The sequence below is a fragment of the Seriola aureovittata genome, chromosome 21 (genome assembly GCF_021018895.1).
Source record: "Seriola aureovittata isolate HTS-2021-v1 ecotype China chromosome 21, ASM2101889v1, whole genome shotgun sequence".
Taxonomy (NCBI): domain Eukaryota; kingdom Metazoa; phylum Chordata; class Actinopteri; order Carangiformes; family Carangidae; genus Seriola; species Seriola aureovittata.
Window position 1 is genome coordinate 18,675,578 of NC_079384.1, and position 19,772 is coordinate 18,695,349.

Genomic DNA, 19,772 nt, shown 5'->3' on the forward strand with positions numbered 1-19,772 from the left:
GTTCACACTGAGTGCAAAATAAACAGTGGAAGTCGTCAGTCAGTGACACTATGAGCCTCTGAGGGTTTAGTGCAGGTTTGTTTTGATCCCTGACACAGATACAGTGTGTACATAAACTTCAGTGTAACATTATGTTGTGCTGATTCATGGGCAGGAATTACTGAGGCCACAATTAATTAATGTGTGCACCAAACTCCTGCAGAGATTCGCACTAACGATTAAGTACCTTAATTATTTATTACTAATTTATTTGATTGTAAATATGTTCTCACTTGTATTGTACCCCCCCTTTTATTATTCATTTTCTTATATTTTTTGTTTGTTTGCTGATGTTATTAAAGCTTTTTAAAGCTATTATATTGTATCTCATTGTCAGCTTTGTCATTTTCTTTTCTTTTTGCTTCTCAGTCTGTGGCTTTGAACTGCACTAACATGTATGGAAAGTGCTGTACAAATAGAGTTTGATGGATCGTATTGACTTTCCACAGAACTTATACATATAACTTATATATCTATATCTATTACACACACACACACACACACACACACACACACACACACACACACACACACACACACACACACCTTCCAAAACTCAAAGATAAAAAAACTGAAAAAACAGCAAATCCTCACACAATTGATACTTGAGTGAAATAAATCTTTCAAATTGCTGATCCTGATCTAAAATCAGAGTTTGATAATATTTTGCTGATGTGAATCCTCTCATCAATGATCAAATCTGCCAATCTGAAAATCTGAATCCATTCAAATCTCACAACTTTCAACACTTTAATTGTTTTAAGGGAGCAAAATTACTTGAAATTTAAAAAAGTTTTCTCAAATATATTTACAGCTGAACAATGAGTTGATTAATGAATTATTCCATCACCAGAAAATCAATCAACAACAATTCAAACGACTTCTGGAGTGTGATGTCGTCACTTTGGGGAAAAGAGCAAACTAATAACTCCTCTTAAAGAAAACAATGAGATTCCAGTAATGGATCACAAAAATAATAATTATTTAATCGAGGGTGAGGGATAAGGGTGATCCAGGTGTTTCTCTGACCTGAAAACATTGCAACATTCCGACGCGAACAGATTCTCACTAATGGATCCAGATCCAGTTGAAATGTGTTTATGAGATGAACCTGTTCACAGACGGTGACTGGAAACACAAAAGTAGCTAGGTGTTAGGTTTTACAAGAGAGAGGATCAGTGAATACTTTCATATGCATTAACCAGAACCAGTGGAACTCCTGTCAGATGATTGACCTCAGACAGTGTCGGAACAAAAGGTTCACTGTGTGATTACAAAGCAGCAACACCATCCCTGTTTTTTTTTTCTCCATGAGAGCACACACACCGAATGACTGACTGACTAAGAGATTCTTCCTTTCAGCTGCACTCAGATCATGAGACAAGAGGCAGCATGCTCCTCACAGGAAGATTTATTCTGTTATCAACGTGCTCAGTGCATTTCAGTCCACTTTATGCGCACACACACACACACACACACACACACACACACACGCACACACACACACACACACAGCCGCCCTGACGTGAACAGTAAGGGCTGCAGGCACAGATTTGTGCAGTGAGTGATAAGTGGCAGGTAGAGGCGTGCTGCAGGCTGAGGTGGCGATGCAGCAGGAACACATGCAAATCAACCTGACGTGCAGCTTCAGCATGAGGAGGCTGCACGGCTCCGAACCTGCTGCTACTGAACAACAAGAGTAAACAGAAGGTGTAAAAAACAAAGGGGGGTGGGGGTGGGGGGGTCAGAGGGGCAGCTGATTATATAATCTATGTTGTTGGCAGGAGGAAGCTTGTGCTCTGTTCTGTATCAGAATACAAAGAGATGATGGAACAAGTATTCAGGTCATTACAGTAAACGCAGCAATTAAAACTGAAACAATTAGTCAATTGATCGATTAATCTGTTGAAGTTTGACGACTCATTACATTTACTTTTTTAATAAATATGCAAACAAATTCCCTGATTACAGCTCAAGCGAGTGGGGCAAATCAATTTCTTCTATTTCAACTTGGGATCTAATTATTATAATTAATCACTTTTTTCTGATATGTTACAGACCAAATAACACAGTTAATTAAAATGATAATAAGATAAGTAGATTAATCTTTTATTAAATTAGTCAGATGCTTTGTTACCGAAGAACAAACGAAAAAATGTCTGTGTTAAAATATACCAGTCTCTAAGCAGCTGCATGTGCTGACAGCACCTGCTTTTTCAGCCACTCAGCGGCAGCAGAACGAGCCGTCAACACAACATTTACATTATATTCTTTGATATGGAATCAGCAAAAAGTCGCCTAATTACACTTTAAGCAACATGTCCATTAGTGTGGAGTAGTGTTTGTTTGCAGCTCTGCGTTTGGTTTTTCCAACACGCAGTATAAAAGTGCAATATTTAAATCACATGAACAGCTGCTGTTGGTAAAATGTGTCACATTGTTGTGGATTGTTGCATTAGCATTGTGGTGCTACAGAGACGCTCCTGCCTACGAATCATATTCTCCAGACTAGAGGAACATGTTTGTTTGGTACAAGACCCCCCAAAAAAAATCACATCATCATCATTTTTATATTTTTTTCAATGAAAAGAAAATTAAAATTATCATTCCAAAAGAAGTCGCAAAATCTGCCAGAAATAATCACTATATATTTTTTTTTGTGTATCCTGCAGCCCTAATTTGCATGTATGTATACATGTGCGATGTTCAGCCAACAGCTGTGGCTCTAGACACAGGTTTACAGTAGCAAACTGAGTCCCACTGTGGAGCATCATAAAGACTCAGGTCAAGTACAGACACCTGCAGACCTCTACAGGACTATAAAGCACGTTATTGCCAAGATGACCACTGTTTTCACACATGCTCTGCAGCCCTGACCTTATCTAGACTTTACCCAGAGGAGCTTTGTGTGTGTATGTGAGAACGCAAATGTCTGAATCAGCTGAACTGGACTTTACCCTGCCAGCTCCCTGGTTCAGAGTCCGTCTAATGTCCGACTGAGCCAATGTGTGAATACAGCGGGTCAGTGTCCGAGCAAGTGGACGCGCTGATGATGTTTCTATCCTGCGACTGGCGCGAAACCGCAAGGACACAGACATCATCACTACAGATGAGTCGTCTGAACGTTTTCATATGCAGAAAACATCTGAGGAAACATGATGAGCCATCTAAAAATACCCCGTCTCAGACTTTCTCCAGATTATGTTGCATAACTCAAATACACAATTCCTTCCTTTATTCTTGCTGAGCTCAGCATCGAACTCGCACACTGTGGTGGGCAGAGTGGGTTAATTAAAAGCAGCAGTACGTATCATTCTCAGTGATTTGCAGCACATGAGCTGAAGTATGCAGCGAAATGCCAGAGGGAGGCCACAGGAGATGAGAGCTGGGACACTCCTTGTTCCCACTGAAACCAGCGAGAACAAGGAAGGAGAGTAATCGGCTTCGCTGCAACACGCTGCAATTATCATTTTCTCAAGAAGCGGCTGAGGAGAGAACAGCTGAAGGACAACAATGCTCCCAGTTTCTGCCACACCCGGCTTGAGCATGCAATCAGCCTCGTCATGCGTGTCAGTTTGAGAGCAGTGAAAAAAAGAAAATATATAATACTGCTGACAGGAGGGTTTGCAGGGCAGCGAGCGTGTGCAGAAACAGAGACGGAGTGCATGCAGAAAGCCTCGGTGTGTGAGGCCAGGCCTGCGTGATAATGAGGCCTGGATGACGGGGACACATGGTGCCCGCTGCTAACCCACACATGCACTCCGGCTGGAATTCCAACAATCCCAAATGTCCCTCAATGGAATTCCACAGAGCCAGAGGAAGACAGATCAATCACAGGGAGAGGGAGGGGGGGCAGTGAACCGCAACCACTGACACAAGAAGGGACAGGAAAAGACAGCCACACAGTGAGCAGCACAGAGGGAGGGGAGGGGGGGGGGGGGGGTCGGCTGGTTGGTAGCAGGGAGAGATTTGAAAATAACTCCAGTTGGAGCCCTCGGCTGTTTGCCGCCCTGCGACCGCTCTGGCAGTTTGTGAGGTACTCTACACTTCCAAAGATGGCAGCTCCTTTAGGTTACAGCTGTTGGACACTCCTTTGGGAATCATGCCGTCAGCGGCTCATGCTACACTTCCTGTGCACTCGGTTCAACTTCGACGACACACACGCAGGGAGCGGAGGGTGTGGGGGGGTGTCAGCTTCAGGTGGCCTCAGAGCAGGAACTCTGAGTCCAGGACAAACACCGAGCAGAACCCTCGACTGCACAGAGACAGCACACGACCTTAAGGCCCAGATAAACTGTGTGCTAAGCAGAGATCCTGCAGGTCACAGCTGTGTGAGATGGGCCTGATAAAAATCATGTCACAATCTGTGTTAGACTGTTCGATAACAGTTTTGGGACATGTCCGACTGAGCGACGAATCTGCAGTGAATCGTAGAGCTTCACTGTAAATGTTATATTTCACCACTGAGCGGCTCAAAAAGCTCAAAATCTTGCACTTCCTGTATCAACTTCACCTTTACACAGACTGCTGTTCGTCAGTGGCCTATATACAACATCTACATTTAAAGTTTGCTCATATTTGCTTTGCTTCAGGGCAGCAGCTAACGACTATTTTTTATTTATTTTCTTGATTCATGAGGAAACAGTGAAAGGAGACTAAAATGTTGATGTTTTCACATTTCTTGTTTTATTTTGTCAACGATCCAAAATCCAAGAATGTTCCGTTCTGATATGAGGCAGAGAAACATCAGATCATCACATCTGAAGTTTGAAATTCTGCTTGAAAATGACTAATATGATAAAGGGTCAGGGTCATCGAACTAGTTGGTGATTTATTTTAATCAGCTAATCTTTGCAGCTCTAATTAGCTTGATAGCCTTGTTTGGCTGCATTTCTTGTGTATTCTATATTCTATATTATTGCTATAGTTCCCCGCCATATGCAATATTCCAACCCTCATTTCACTGTTTTGCTTACTGTACATTGAACCTTGGCATGTGACGAATAAAAAATACAATACACTAACATAATTATATATTATATATCTTAGAAAAAACACCTGAAACATAACAACAATACTATAATTATATATTATCCAAAAAAATCCTCACCTGAAATATAATAATTATGTATAATTAAAACAAAACAACTGAAACATAAAATCTAAAATATAATTATCTTAAAAAAAAATTGTAATTTTTTTAAAGTCATATGATTATATCATTTATATGTATATCGTCATATTTGCACTGGACTGTGTCGAGAACATACATTTTGGATAACTCTGATGTAAATGTATTTTAACATGTCAGTCCATATAAGTCACTTTTTTGTAAAAGTTGCAAAGGTCAAAGGTCAGAGCGTAGTGACACTTCAACCATGACTCAAGTGTGAACAGAATACTGACACACTGATGCCAACGTCGCTCACGCTCTCTGTGGTCAACAACTAAACCTTTAACTGAGTGAATGAAAATCACTGACGCAGCCTGTGAGGAAATTCCAAAGCGTCTAACTGCAAAGAACATTCCATTTTTTTGCTTTTCTTCAGAATCACACAAGAGGATTGATACCACGTCCATGTCTGTGTGCTAAATGAGAAGCTAGAGCCAGAGGCCTGTTAGCTTAGCTTAGCATAAAGTGCCACTGCTGTTCTCTCACAGAGCAGCTGCATCTGTGCAATGGAAAGCTAGGTTTGAAATCCCATAATCCATCACGTCAATATATATGTTACAGCAATGTTACAGATGAAATTAGCACTTGCTAATGCGACTGAAGCAATTAGCACAACAATGCTGATGACTGGTGAATCACCTAAGTCAGTGGTTTCCAACCTGTGGGCCTGGGCCCACTGGAGGGCCACAAAGGTATTACAAATGGTCCGACAAAACAGTTGCACAACAGTATAATTTTGGTGAAAAAATTTTATAAAAACCAAAACAACCACAAGTCAACAACTAACGAAGCACATGTCACCAATTTACTGCTGAAGTGCTAATTGCAGCTGGTGATGAGTTGTTTTTTTCAACACAAGTGGAATCACAGGAGTGATTTGAAAAAAGCAAAACAGGTGTAAAAAAAAAAAAGTGATGTTGAGCATTAACAAGCTTTCAGACTGCTCTTGTACAGCTAGAACAGGCAGAAAATAGCTGCCAGTTCAGTCACTTCACTAAACCACCAGCCAAATGTGGAGTGAGTTCTCTGTCATCGGGCTGAGATACAGCGATGTCTCAGATCCAGACCTGTGTTCAACAGAAAGACGGACATACGTCTGCTGTAGCTGAGAAAAGGATGATCGCAAAGTGTAAATATATAGAGCAGTGAAAATAAATTTCCCTCCAGAGTAAAGGGACCAAATCTTAACTTGTATTTTTCTACAATGTGCATACATGAAGAGCTGAAAGTTAAAAAGATGACGGGTGAGAAAAATAGTTAGACGGAGCAGATTAACGTCTGGATAAACCAGCAGTAAATTCATTTATTTGCCTCCACTATCTTTACATTGCGAATTTGTGCTACAGAGTAGCATTCCCTCCCTCCTTCCTCCTCACGCCATCCTCACCCTCACTCTCATCCCATCTTAGCAGCGAAATCTGGAAACCTGCTGCCATCACAACCTCAAACCGAGACCTGGATTTATTCACGTCTCATCAAAAAACAAACAACAGCAAAAAAAAAAAAAAAACCCATTGCATTATACACCTCTGCTTGCGTGCAGGTCTGCAACAAAGCTGGGTCAAACAGGAATTATTTCATGGTTCTTGCCACCAGAGAAGTTGCAGCATGCACGCTTACTCAGTCAACCCCACCCCCCCTGAAAAGAGAAGTACAGTTAGTGGATCATCTGAACAATGCTCTGAACAATTCTACTGTTATTGCAGCAAAAAAAGCCACTATAGGCCTGGAAGCAGACCAACAATCAGCTCGTCGAAACAGCAAATTTAGTATCAGTGCGGCTGAAAACGCAGCCTCCATTTGCATGACAAACGGGACATTTGTGCAGGGGCGCGAGGGCCCGGCCGAGGCTGCAGGGGGGGGACACGAGCTGGGAGGGCCGCTGTCACGCTGCCATCGGACAGCCTCGGCACACCACAGCACTCAGCCACAGCACAGTGCACAATGGTAAAGGGCAGAAAGTGTCCGGGGCCACACAGGCAGCGCTGCAGCCGGAGACGCTAGACTTGACATGCGTCTGTGCTAAATGATATGAAAATAGAAGGAAACCAGCAGCAGGATGAAGTGACTGCGCTCAGTCTTGCATTTCATCAAGCACAAGGACGTGATGCTTATTTCAGCTTAGCAGATTTGTACTCATTTCCTCAAGTAGTTATATGTTACACACTAATTCTGTGTTGCATTATCTGAATCGGCCTGCAAGTGAAAGTCAAACCTGGATCTGTTTGGTACCTAAATGTGTTTGTATTGAGACGTGTAGGAGTTGGTCTGAAACGTCTGAAACGTCAGTTCCTGATTTAATTCAATTTTTGCCAATTTTATACAAAATAGACATTAAAAATCTGAGAAATTTAGCTTCTTTTGATAAACTGGAAAAAAGGGGCCAAAGAAATTTTTTAATAATTTTTTTAACTTCCATTAACTGATTTTTTTATCACATAGGTGCAGTGAAATAAGCTCCAAACATAACATTCATAACACATATTATCACCTATTAATGTATGCTAATGTGTTAGCAAACACAGAGCAACATTAGCATTCATTTGGAGTCATGTTTCAGTCCAATTTGTGAATATAGGTCCTCTCCTTGTTGCTCTGTTTTGGTCTCCACCAGCAACTTCTGACTCTTTAGCCAAATGCTCACAAGCTAGTCACTAACTTAGTAATGATCTGCTCGAATTCAAAATTCACAGTGTTGACACAAAATGGAGGAAGCAAATCAGCCAAGATGAGAAGATAACCATGACAACGTAACTAATGTGTGGAGTCATTATGGAGTCAAACTGTGACTAAAGTTCAGGCTGTTTGCTGCTGCTTTTTGAAATCGCAGCTGCTTTACAGTGACTCAACCACAACGACAGATCACAGTCAGCTGTTAGCAGGTGATCAACACGTCACAGAATTATGACTGTGATCCAGAGAGAGGGCAGTGGTTAAAAAGGAAAACATTAGCTAACGGAGCTGTTAGTGCGTCACTCAAATGAGACAGTGGAGGAAAAGTGAATGAACTAGGCCACGTGGGTTTTGTATGAATTAATTTGAATAATGTGTGTGTTTTTTTTTTTTTTTTTTTAATCACAACTGTAGCAATGACGCTGGTTAGGATGTAGGGCTGCATCTACAGACTCATTTCATAATCAGTTGCTCTGTTTATTATTTTTTCTACAACTTCAATTAACTTGTTTTGACTGAACGACCATCTAAAAACCCAAAGATTCCAGTTGACAACGAGAAACAAAGCAAATCTTCATGTTATCGAAGCTGGAAACAGCAAATGTTTTGTATTTCTGCTCAATAAATGACTTAAATGATCATTATTTCATGACTTATCCATTGTAGGGCTGCAACTACTGACTATTTTCATTATCACTTATTTTCACATTTGGTCCATAAAATGTCTGAAAACAGAGAAAAAAAGTCTGTCACACTTTCCTAAACCCCAAAGTGATGTCATCAAATTGTCTACTTTTTAAATATAAAATTACAATCACATAAGAAAATCAGCAAATTCTCACAAATGACAAAGTGGAACTGGGGAAGGACCTTTGATGATTTATCGATAATCAAAACAGTTGCCTAATATTTTTCTGTCACTGATTAATTGACTAACTGTTGTAGCTCTAATTATGTCAGTAAAGATTGATGCTTCACAAAGGTTCAACAGAGCCATTTGTTTAACTTACACAAGTAATTTTCTATGTTTGCAGTCCAATAAAAAGTCAGGACAACAACTTGATTAAGTGAATAATCAACTTATTGATTAATCGACAACAGATCTGCATGTGCACCGTTTCCTGCACCAAACAACATCAGTGAAACGACAACAGAAAGCCACCTCTGCTCAGAGGAAAGTCCCCAACGACTCGTTCATTTACAAAGTAAAAATGTCAGAGCATTATTTATCACAAGACAAACTGGCTGCAACAAGACGGTTCCTGTGTGTAGGTGGGAGGACAATTGACTGTAGCAGATAAACACTGCGAGGCTCTGACCATCAGGGGCTCTCTCTCTCCTACCTGCTCAGGTCCTGCACAGCCTCTGAGTGTGTGTGTGTGTGTGTGTGTGTGTGTGTGCATATGTTTGTGTGTGTTCTGCATGTTGTGCAATGAACCAGCCTCACTTTGGACTTCTTGGAAAACACAGCGAGGGGAGGAAAAAACGCCTGAGCTGTTTTCACTGCAGCTGTTTTTTCTTTTCTTTTCTTGCAGGCTGCATTCACTGATGATACTTCGGAGCTGTCCGGCTGCAGGGATGTCACTGTTGTTGCTGCATGTTGATAAAGTTGGGGTCAAAGTGTGACACACAAGCTTTCCTATGCATGCTGAGGGGGAAAAGCTGCACATCAGTGGACAGGCACCCAGGGGTTTGACACATATCCAGTGTCCTGGACAGAAGCAGCAGCTGACAGACTGGGACTTTGTGCTTTAATATAAAAAGTCAGCAGCACCTTAAAGCTCTCAATCTATTCTATTATTAGAAATTAATTTTCTCTCCCATAAGCAGAAACAAATCTGCAGCCAGTAAACACTTCAACTCAGAGTCCACTGACAGCTGCAGGTTGTCACATCTCCTGCACCAAACCGCCCTGCACGCGACACACGGCTTTCATTATTTACCATTAGGCAGTGTGCACGAGCCGTGCATCAACTCGTGCAGAGTTGATCATAAAGAGTTGCAGTGTCCTTGTCTATCTTGTGACTACACTGAAGGCGCCCTGTGCTCAACATCCCCGTCGGTGCCCCGCTAACAGCGTCAATACGAGTGAGTACACACAGCATCGTCTTACCAGGAACTGTGCAAAGGGGAAGATCTTCAAACAGGAAATGCAACTGACCCTTCTAAACCATCGAACTTTAAAATGCACCGGCCGAGCTCGAGCTGCAGCGGTGCATGTTGCAAACCGTGCAGCAGTGATTGTGTGTCGGTAGTTTTGCACAGATCGGTTTCATATTCTTACCTCCCTTTGGCTGAGACATTTCCCCTTTGCTTTGATGAGGGGGAGGGGAAGCACAAAAGACTTTGCCTTCTTTCTCACTCCCTCCCTCCATCGCCCTCGCACTGGAGCTTCAGCGGCTTGCCTTTGCAACAAAGATGCAAAATACAAGCCTCGATCTTCATGCACTTGGAGCCTTTTTGCGTCCGGAGCGTGCGTGTCGGTGCAAAGAGCGCAGCTACAATTGCACAACCCGCACTGGCGTCGGGAAAAGAGGTAATTTTGCAATTGCACTGCAAAGAATTCTCCGCAGCACTTACATGATGGGCCAAGGCTGGCAGCTGAAAGCTCCTAACTTGGATCAGTGTGAGCCCCTGCGAGAGAACGTTCTTCCTGCTTGGGAGCGCAAAGGACGGTGGGAAATGTAGTCGTTGAGGTGCTACAGCGATTAGCAGCGAGCTTGTTAACATCTGGTGGAAATCAGGTACATGTAACCGACTTTACTGAAGTGTTTACATTTGATCTTCTGCTCCGCTGCATTTCAGTAGCAAATATTAGTCTATTATTTTATTTATCAGCTTTAGTTACTAATATTTTTACATAAAACATATGATCAGCTCATAAAACCTGATGCATTATGGGTTAAAGTAGCAAACAACAGTGGTAGTAAAAGTCTAAACATCCTTTACTTAAGTAAAAGTAGTAATAACACAGTTTATTCATGTTAATTAAATTTCCTGCTCTCCCTAAGCTTCACTAAAAGTTCAGTAAAATGTACTTTAAATGTCAAATTAAAATACAGAATGGCCTGTTTAACAGTTATATTGTTATGTATTATTGCAATGTTACTACTGATGCATTAATGTGTAAGCAGTATTTTAATATTGTAGTTGATCAAGGTGGGGGATATTTTATGTACAGTTGGCTAGTTTGATATGTAACAGTGCATCATAATTTATTTGTATTTATTTACAAGCTGATTAAATGTTTGCTTTGTCAAATCTTAATCGATAAAATCACTTGAAACTACTGATTTTTTTTAATGTCATGAATTAAAAAGGACAATATTTTCAGTACAATGTAATTAAATATAAAGAATTAGAAAATAGAAATATTCAGGACCATACAAGTACCTGAAAATTGTACTTCAGTAAAGTGTTTAAGTAAATGTACTTCAAATTAAAGCATTAATGTCAGTGCAACTGTAATAATCCTATACAGGCCTAATACATGTATAATATTTTAACACACTGAAAGGAGACATTCTGCATGACCTGTACTACTAATGTTGGCCTGTATAAATAATAATGACTCGACTAATGTAAAAGACCTGAATGCTAATGAATTATTTCTGGATCTGGCAGTGAAGTGAAATCATGAAACACAATAATCAGGAGAATTTCATCAATCAGTTTAGTTTCAAAACTTAAGTAAAAATCTTTATTATCAGCTACCTTTGATTAATGCAACAGTGAATCTAACGACTTCAATCACAACAACTAATGACAAGTTATTGACATCTACCGTGGTGTCAAGACTTACAGGATTTGTAAATAAATTACGACTAAAGTAAAAATAAATAATGAAAATGTGCCTAATGGAAACCTGAAGTTCAACAGGATGAACGTTTGGAGCCCAGTAAACAATGAAGTGGTGATTGACAGGTGAAAAGACATGTAGGTTCATACGGCACTAAACTTGGTTGAAAAGTGAAAGCTTTTCGAGCTCTTAGTTACTTATTACTGCTGTTTTTAACATTGTAATGACTTTCATCAGATCCTAGCAATATGTGGATTTACAGTCAATATTGTTGAAACAACAGTTATGAGTAACTAAGACGTCTTAAAAGAGTTCACTTTACAACCAAATGAAGGTTTTGACCTAATCAACCAAACAATGTTTACCAGGTTCTGATTTACAACTGTGACCCCTTAATTGTAAATGGGGTATAATAGCACCAATATATAAAAAAAAAAAACTACAAATACAACTAAATACAAAGACAGCTTGACAGAAACACAACCTCAAGCATCAAGGAGAAGGCTGGTGATATTATGTTTTACATGAAAAGACCAAATCCATCAATGCAATAGTTTGTTTTCTGAATATTAAAAGGCAGCTCACAAATATATAGTTTCACTTTCAAGAAAGGCTGAGTGATTTCCAAAGGCAGCTGGTTACTGCAGCTTTTAGAAAACATCGCTGAAACAGGAGGAAATAGAGCATTAGCTTGGGACTATTTTCAGAGGCGGATGGATCCACGTTTGGTGCTGTAGTGAATACTTACAGCAGAGGGACGGTGTGTGTGAGACTGAATCAAGATAAACTACAGTGTGTGTTCATGTTGATGAAGGAACACGTCACCTATGGCAACCGTGTGTCCCACTGATGTGTTTTTAGTAGCTTTTGGAAACCATGGAGGAATCAGATATATCAGGCTCTGGATACACACATGATACTTGTGAGTAGGAGGAACTCATTGTTGGTTTTGGTCTTTTCACCAGATATCACCAGCCTCATCCTTCAAAAGACACGACACACGCACACTCAGCGTGATTTTACACAAAGCTCTCAGATGCTCTGGTGTGTTAGTTGCCCAATGAAAACAGCAGTTGTGAGACAAATGATCCAAACATCACACATGAGGAGGATCCACATCCACATCCCCATGATGTGATATGATGTCGCTTCAGAGGGTTGGACTGTGTGCGGTGAGGTAAGGTGGTCACACGGGGAGGAGGGTGGGGGGGGGTCAGTTCTTGGTGTTTATGAGGGTCTGGTACAGTGGCTTCACCACGATGTGGAGGAAGAGGGAGCTGTCAATGAGGTACTCAGAGGTCCGGCGGTACAGGTCGGCCTCAGCTAAGAAATCTCCGCTTTCCTCGGTGCTCTGGTGGAAGTTGTAGACGTGTTTCACCACCACCTTCCCCTGCTGCTCCGCCATCACCAGCACCGTCTTCTGGAAGTTCACCCCGGCAAAGTCGGCGCTGGACGTGGCCGGGGTGATGATGATGCGTGGTCGCCCTCCCTCCACCCGGGTCGGCTGCATGGCGCCCGTCTCTGTGTACATGGGCCTCATGCTGAGGGGTAACCAGCGAGGTGAGAACAAGGCGTTCCATGTGACCCGCTTGCTGGCGTCGTGGCCGCTGGGCCCCAGCTGGGTCTGGAAGCTGGTGCTGCGGTCGTCACGCGTGGGGTTGCTGATGATCCAGGGCGACCCCCACACCGGCGACAGGTAGTTCCTGGGCATAAAGAGGCTGCAGTTCACGTCAAAGTACTTGGCCATGTGCAGCGGCGAGGCTGAATGGAACTGGTAGGACATGTAGAGCAGGTCGCGCACTGACTCCTGATACCGAGCCAGGACTGTGGACTGGGTCTGCAGGCGGAAGAGGTCTCGTGGAGGCATCATGGCGTAGCGCACAGCTCTCAGAGCGTTCTCTGCCGTCAGACTGTCCGGCTCGTTCTGAATAATCCAGGCCTCCAGCGCTGAGAACAGCTCCATCTCGCTCTGCAGGATCAGGTCCGAGCGCTGCAGCAGCGACATGAGCAGCTGGCTGCTGATGGTCACCCACTCTCCGCTCTGCAGCACCGAGGTCAGGTTCCAGGCCAGATACTGGAGGCAGCTGTCCCGCAGAGTCTCGTCCCCGGCCTGCTGGGCGTACTCGTACCAGCCCGCCACGTGGCCTGAGGGGGAGTCCCGGGCCAGGTTCTGGGTCATGTACTGGGTGATGCCCTGCTGGAGACCCAGCACCTGGTACTTAGTTGCCAGCTTGTGTAAAGGCGTGGCCTGATCCAGACGCAGAGAAATCTCTCCACAGTACAGATATCTGCACAGAGAGAGGAAGAGGAGGTTGAACCAAGAAGCATTTGAAGCACAACATGTGGCTACTGAACTTACTTCCTGTTACATACATATATTGACCATTTGACCTCAAACTCTGTCCCCAATTATATATGACCCACTATTTTAAAGCTGCAGTGATTTATTTTTCAGCCACTTGGGGGCAGAAGAACTTCACACTGAGCTGAAAAACACGACCTTAACAAACATTATTATCTTATAAGTTGTTATGGCCAACATGTGAGCAAGTAGTTGCCTGTTTACACATCCGGCCGACACAAGACAACCCTGTGATAAGTCCAATATTTACTTGCCTCCATTTTCCTCTTTACCATCTTTAACTGCTAAATACTCCACTACCACTCTGCTGCTTGCTGCTTGGTGCTGGGCAGGTTGTGTACAGTGGATTTATTATTAGAGCTTGTTGCTGCTGGAAACCAAAGTGAGACTGAACCAAACCAGTAAAGTTGTGGGATTTAAAACCAAAACAATGAGCTAAAAGAGGATTAAAAAAAACTTTGTAGAGCTGCAGAGTCTCTGTGAATGTCACTATAAATAAACCCTTTCAAGTTACACAGCCATTTGATTCATTGTTAATATAAAAATATTATTTGGTGCAGCTTTAAATGATTTAAATCAGCGGCTCTCAAACTTTTTCCCATCATGGACCATTAACTGACACAAATCAGACCACAGACCCTCATCTGAGAAGATTTTTGCTTTTAGATGTTTTATTACAGGAAGTGTTTGAAAACTTCGACCAAAATAGTCACACATTCTGTCACTGTGTTATTGGATGGAATTATAGAGAAAATAAATGATTCCCCTTTTTGCTGTTGACTGTTTGCAGGTCCGCAGTGGCAGAGTTCATCATCTAAGGCCCTGATGGTTGATGTGACCTCCAAGGACACACAACACCTGCCTCATATAGACACGAACACACACTCTCCTCCCGTCTCACCTGATGAACTTGTCAAACACGGCGGCGCAGTCGGCGCTCTCCTTCAAGACCAGCGTGCTGCCGTTGCGGCTCAGCAGCATCTCCTCGAACACGGGGCTCTGCAGGGAGAGCACCAGAGAGTGCGCCTGGATCGTCTTCACCTCGTCCGCGCTGGGCGTCTCCACCCGCAGCGACACGTCGCTGCCGTTCCCCTGAACCAGCAGGGCCTCCAAACGCTGCACCAGGGTCAGGGAGTGGCTGATGGTGTCCCCGCCGCTGCCACCTCCATCCTGGGCACCGTCAACTTTCAGTATGCCTGGTGGAGGAGAAAAGGTGGAGGGAGTGGACTAAATAACTTTGCAATTAATTGCATAGATAAAAATACAATAAAACATAATTTAAAAGGTTGCAAAAGACAATTTAAAATCAATTTGACGACTTGAAAGCAAAATGAAAAAGCAGAGTTTCTTGGAGGGATGTGCAGAAGTTTCATGTCAGTTATTTATTAGGACAAATTGTGGGCCAGTATCATCCTAATCCATGTCATTGATCAGTCCAGCTGCTCTGGCCGCCTGGATAATGAGGGATCGTGGGTCACGTTTAATTAAAGCTTTGTAGCACACCACCACCACCGCCAACGCCGACCCCCTCCTCCACCCTGCAGGGTTCACTCCTACTGTTACTGTAACTGTTACTGCTGGGCTGCTGCTGAGCCTGGATTCATATGATCAAATTTAATGTGCTTCCTCTGTCTCAGTCTTGATGAATATGAGGCACTCCCCCCCCCCCCCCCCTGATAAAAACAGCACAGAGTGAACTCAGCTGTGGCCTCTGGTGTTCCCTTTAAATCACAGCCTGGACTAGGGACAGTTTCTGGTTCAGTGTGTTCACATATAGTCAGTTAATAATGAATCCCACATCCAGGAAGGTTATAATGTTGAAACTGTTTTAGAAGAGTTGATTTGACTCAGTCATCCTGAGGAGGAGGGGGTGTTTCCACGCTGGTATAACTGTTTTGGATAAAGATCATAGAAACACCTGACAGTATAATGTAATGAAAATCAACAGCACCAAAAACTACATCCTCCAAAATGACCACAAAACATTATAACCACCATGAAAGGAGGATTTTTTTTATTAGCTTCAGCTTGTATAGTTAGTGTGGTCAGTCAGAGATCTCCTTTGTTACGTTGTTTGGTTTTATGAAGGTTGAGAGTCTAAAGGAAAATATTAAAGAACTGACTGACACAAATTATAGAAGAAAGAAAGAAGATTGAGAATCTGAGAATGAAGTTGAAACATAAAAAAAGAAAGTTATGATTTTGAGAAGAAAGAAAGTAACACCTAACATTTCATCTCAACATCTTAATAGACCTGAAGTAATAGATTTGGAATAAGGACCTTGTTACAGACTGTAACAAATCATGAATGGGGAGGGGTGAATCTTAAGTTTCACTCTCCACAGAATTATTAGAATTATTTTCTTTGGAAAATAACAATATCATCCCCCCGAAAAAACACATCATAGTAATTCAACAGCTAACTGCTACAAGCCATTTGGACTTAATATGTTAATGCAACAATAATGAAGCTCCTGAATGCACATTAGAAGAGAATCATGAGAAACATAGAGAAACATAGAGAATATTTCAGCTGCTCTGTCTTTTTAAAGTTGACGTTTTGCTGATATAATGGACATTTAATAACGCAGACACACAGACTTTAAAGTTACATCCTTGTGGCTGAAACAAAATATAAATCCAGGGAGACAAAAAAATGATCTGCCCTCCTCCCTGCCCTAATAATAACATAACAGAGTCCCTTCTATTATTTTGTTAAAAAGTGAACCAGACCTTTAAATACACAACTAAACTGAGCTGAACTAAGTGAAGCATTTATTCCCATGAGGAGAAATCCCTCCATAATTACTATTATCACTTTAGAAGCCACATCAAATGCTCATTTCCACTTTCTGCCTCTGGCGTAAAAACAGAATCATCAAACAGAACAGAGGCATCCTTTCTCTCAGACGCGAGGATCAGACTACAAATCACCCTGAACACTGAACTCACCTGCAGCAGCTGCCCCCAGCAGAAGACAGAGGGCCACTAACAGCATCCCAGCATGCACCTGAGCAGCGCGTTTCACCATCTTCTCTCAGTCGTCTTCCTCTTCTTCTCTCTGCGTCTGTCTGCTCGGCTGTGGAGGACAAAGGTGTCTGTGTGAATGTGGGACAGGGGGTTCTCCTCTCCTCTCCTCTCCTCTGCACACACACACACGCACACACACACACACACACACACTACAGACTCACAGAACTTCATCGATCGGTGGGTGGAAACAGGCCTGGGTTGTTTCCATGGCTACCACTTTGATTCTCACTTTCCTATCCTTGGGTATCAACGGCTGCTGCGTGACATTGATTCGGTGAGGAGGCCCTCAGACAGCTGTGGGAGACTGGGGGGGGTGAAACAGCTGTTTGAGTAAAAACTCAGTTATTTGATCAAACTGCAGGTTTATTTTATTATTTTACTTTATTTGGTTCCTTTCAGCTGCTCCAATCAGAGACATCTGTCAGATCTGAAGCACCAGTGTTAAGAATTCAGTTTAGACTCCACATGCCGTTATGTGTGTCAGTGTGTTCACCCAGTTCAGCACATGTGCGTGACACAGCAACACAAGCAATTTATTCGCAGCTCCAGGCCACAGCACGCTTCATCAGGGTGGGGTGGGGGTTGGGGGGGGGGGGGGGGGGGGGGGGTAAGTTATCAGATCGATATTTCTCTCTTAATGATTCTGACAAAAATCCTGTTGAAAAGATGAATAATCATGAGCCAGAATTCAGGTTCTGTTCAGGAGAAAACGTCGGTGCCAAAGCCACAGAGGTGAAATCATGACATCAGCGCTGTTTGTGTTTGGGATGTGTGTCGCGGCGTCATGTCACTGTCGCTGACCCCGGCCTGGTGATCGATGATGAGTTCCTCTGTCCCAGTCTGACTTTTGGGTAGAGAGGAACAGCGCTCTGAAACGTGCTTGTGCAAAAATGTTTCTTTCATTTTTGTTTTTCTGCAAAAAAAAGTTAAAAACGGTTTTCCTCAACAAACCAGAAAACATTTGACTGACAGTCACAGTTTGTGGCAGCAAGAGCTGTTTTTGTTGATGAGAATGTTTCTGGTTTTTAACTTCTGATCCTTACGTCCTTTAAGATCTGTTTTGTTTTAATTACAGAAAAGACATGTTTGCTCCTTCAGCTCTTGTAGTTTCTAGTCCTATATGTGTCTGAGATTTCTGCCTCCTCTCCTCGTACAATAAACTGAAGTTAATGATATTTTATTTTTTCTGTTCACAAAATAAATGATCTTGTAACCATGGATAATCCACTAACCTTGCTGTCATCCATTGTCAGTGGAGCTACTTTCTACTGGAGGGGGGGGGGGGGCTTATGAAACCAAATCTATCAGCCTGACAAGATGCAACCAATGAGAATATATGTATTCTGTAATTTGGGGGTACGGCTTACTGTATTTACAGGTTATGTGCACTAGAGGGCAGACAAGCTGCGTCTCATCGGTGACCAAGATTCAAGTGATAAACTGCATTTAAATCATGGTCTCATTGTGATACTGTACTCTGAGGCTTTCTCGCTTTGAAAACATATTTGTTAAGCACGAAATAACGTATTAAATAAATGGACAGAATATTAAGAAAAGGAGGGAAAAAGAAGGAAAGAATGACATCAGGGGGAAAACAAAGCGGTATACCATAATGATCCAGTGTTACATTTCCATAAATTTGGGGGACTTATGTGAGACAGATTTAAAAGAAAGAATAATCACTTCTAGTCTCTACTATTGGTCAAGTTTCAAAAACAGTGAATCCTACTCCTCCCATGTATAATGCAACTTGATGGCTTCTTTCAACAGACCCTTCTTTCCTGGAAATCATAAATATCTTTAAGACTCAGTGCCACTAGTTTTCCAAGCTACAATTTATTTATTCATTTATTTTTTTTACAATATATTCTTTATTTTCACAGACTTGGTAAAACTCATCTAAACCCACCGAAGACTGTACACAACTGTTTTCACTAAGTGAACTGAATTTCATGTGTAAAATAAAAATAACAGTAAAAGGAGCCCTTTTAGTCAGGCAGTAGTAGGTTGAGAGAAGGCACAAGGCATCTTCACTGGCATTATCAACAATACATACATGCACATCACAATACACAAGAAAGTCAAAAACCTACAGGTCGCATCAAAGAGCAGCCATTCAGTCATTTTAGATTTTCAAAAGAATTTAACTAGTGTGACAAATTCTCTTTTTTCGGTAAAACAACTTTTGTAAATCAAGACAAAGACTCATCTCTTGCAGCCACTGTTTGATGTTTCACAGCTTCCCTACATTATTTCACTTCTCAGAGGCAAAAAAAGTTACCAAAGATTTTTCATTTCTTGAACTTAAAAATCTAAAAATAGATAATATTTTAATAGACTATTATAATCCAGAACCTTTTCCCTCCTCCCTCTTTTACAGATGTTGTTACAGTTCCTTTGTTCTTCTGCGCACTGATTGTTGAGAATGAATTACTCTATACAGATGCAGTAGATCATGTTGGTTTTATTACATTAATCGCATTGAAATGTAATATCAGTTAACTCAAAAAGATTTCACCTGCTGCAATTAGAGCGAGCTGTGACCGGTCTAACAGCCCTGTGAGGTCGGATTGACATTCATCTCTACATTTAATTTTGAAGTTTATTGTCATGTGCATTAGAAGCAGTGAATTATGGGCATTTAACAGCTCAAGAAAACAGGAAATACAACAAAAACATAAATCTATGTTTCA

At 42.0% G+C, this 19,772-nt stretch overlaps 2 protein-coding genes across 2 annotated transcripts in view; both read right to left on the reverse strand.

Moving 5' to 3' along the window:
- The window catches only part of map2k6 (mitogen-activated protein kinase kinase 6), a 28,447-nt gene extending 17,950 nt beyond the window's left edge, over positions 1 to 10,497 (reverse strand). The window contains exon 1 of the mRNA XM_056365628.1: positions 10,170 to 10,497. Coding sequence (XP_056221603.1) covers positions 10,170 to 10,260 — 91 coding nt within the window. The 5' untranslated portion in view covers positions 10,261 to 10,497. The remainder of the gene's footprint in view (positions 1 to 10,169) is intronic.
- A 2,370-nt stretch (positions 10,498 to 12,867) lies between these two features.
- Positions 12,868 to 18,386, reverse strand: btbd17a (BTB (POZ) domain containing 17a). Its single transcript, XM_056365619.1, has 3 exons — positions 16,999 to 18,386; positions 14,948 to 15,242; positions 12,868 to 13,972 (listed from the first exon to the last, which is right to left on the reverse strand). The coding sequence occupies exons 1-3, from the start codon at positions 17,075 to 17,077 to the stop codon at positions 12,898 to 12,900; spliced, it is 1,449 nt and encodes a 482-aa protein (XP_056221594.1). The 5' UTR covers positions 17,078 to 18,386; the 3' UTR covers positions 12,868 to 12,897.
- Positions 18,387 to 19,772: the final 1,386 nt, after the last annotated feature.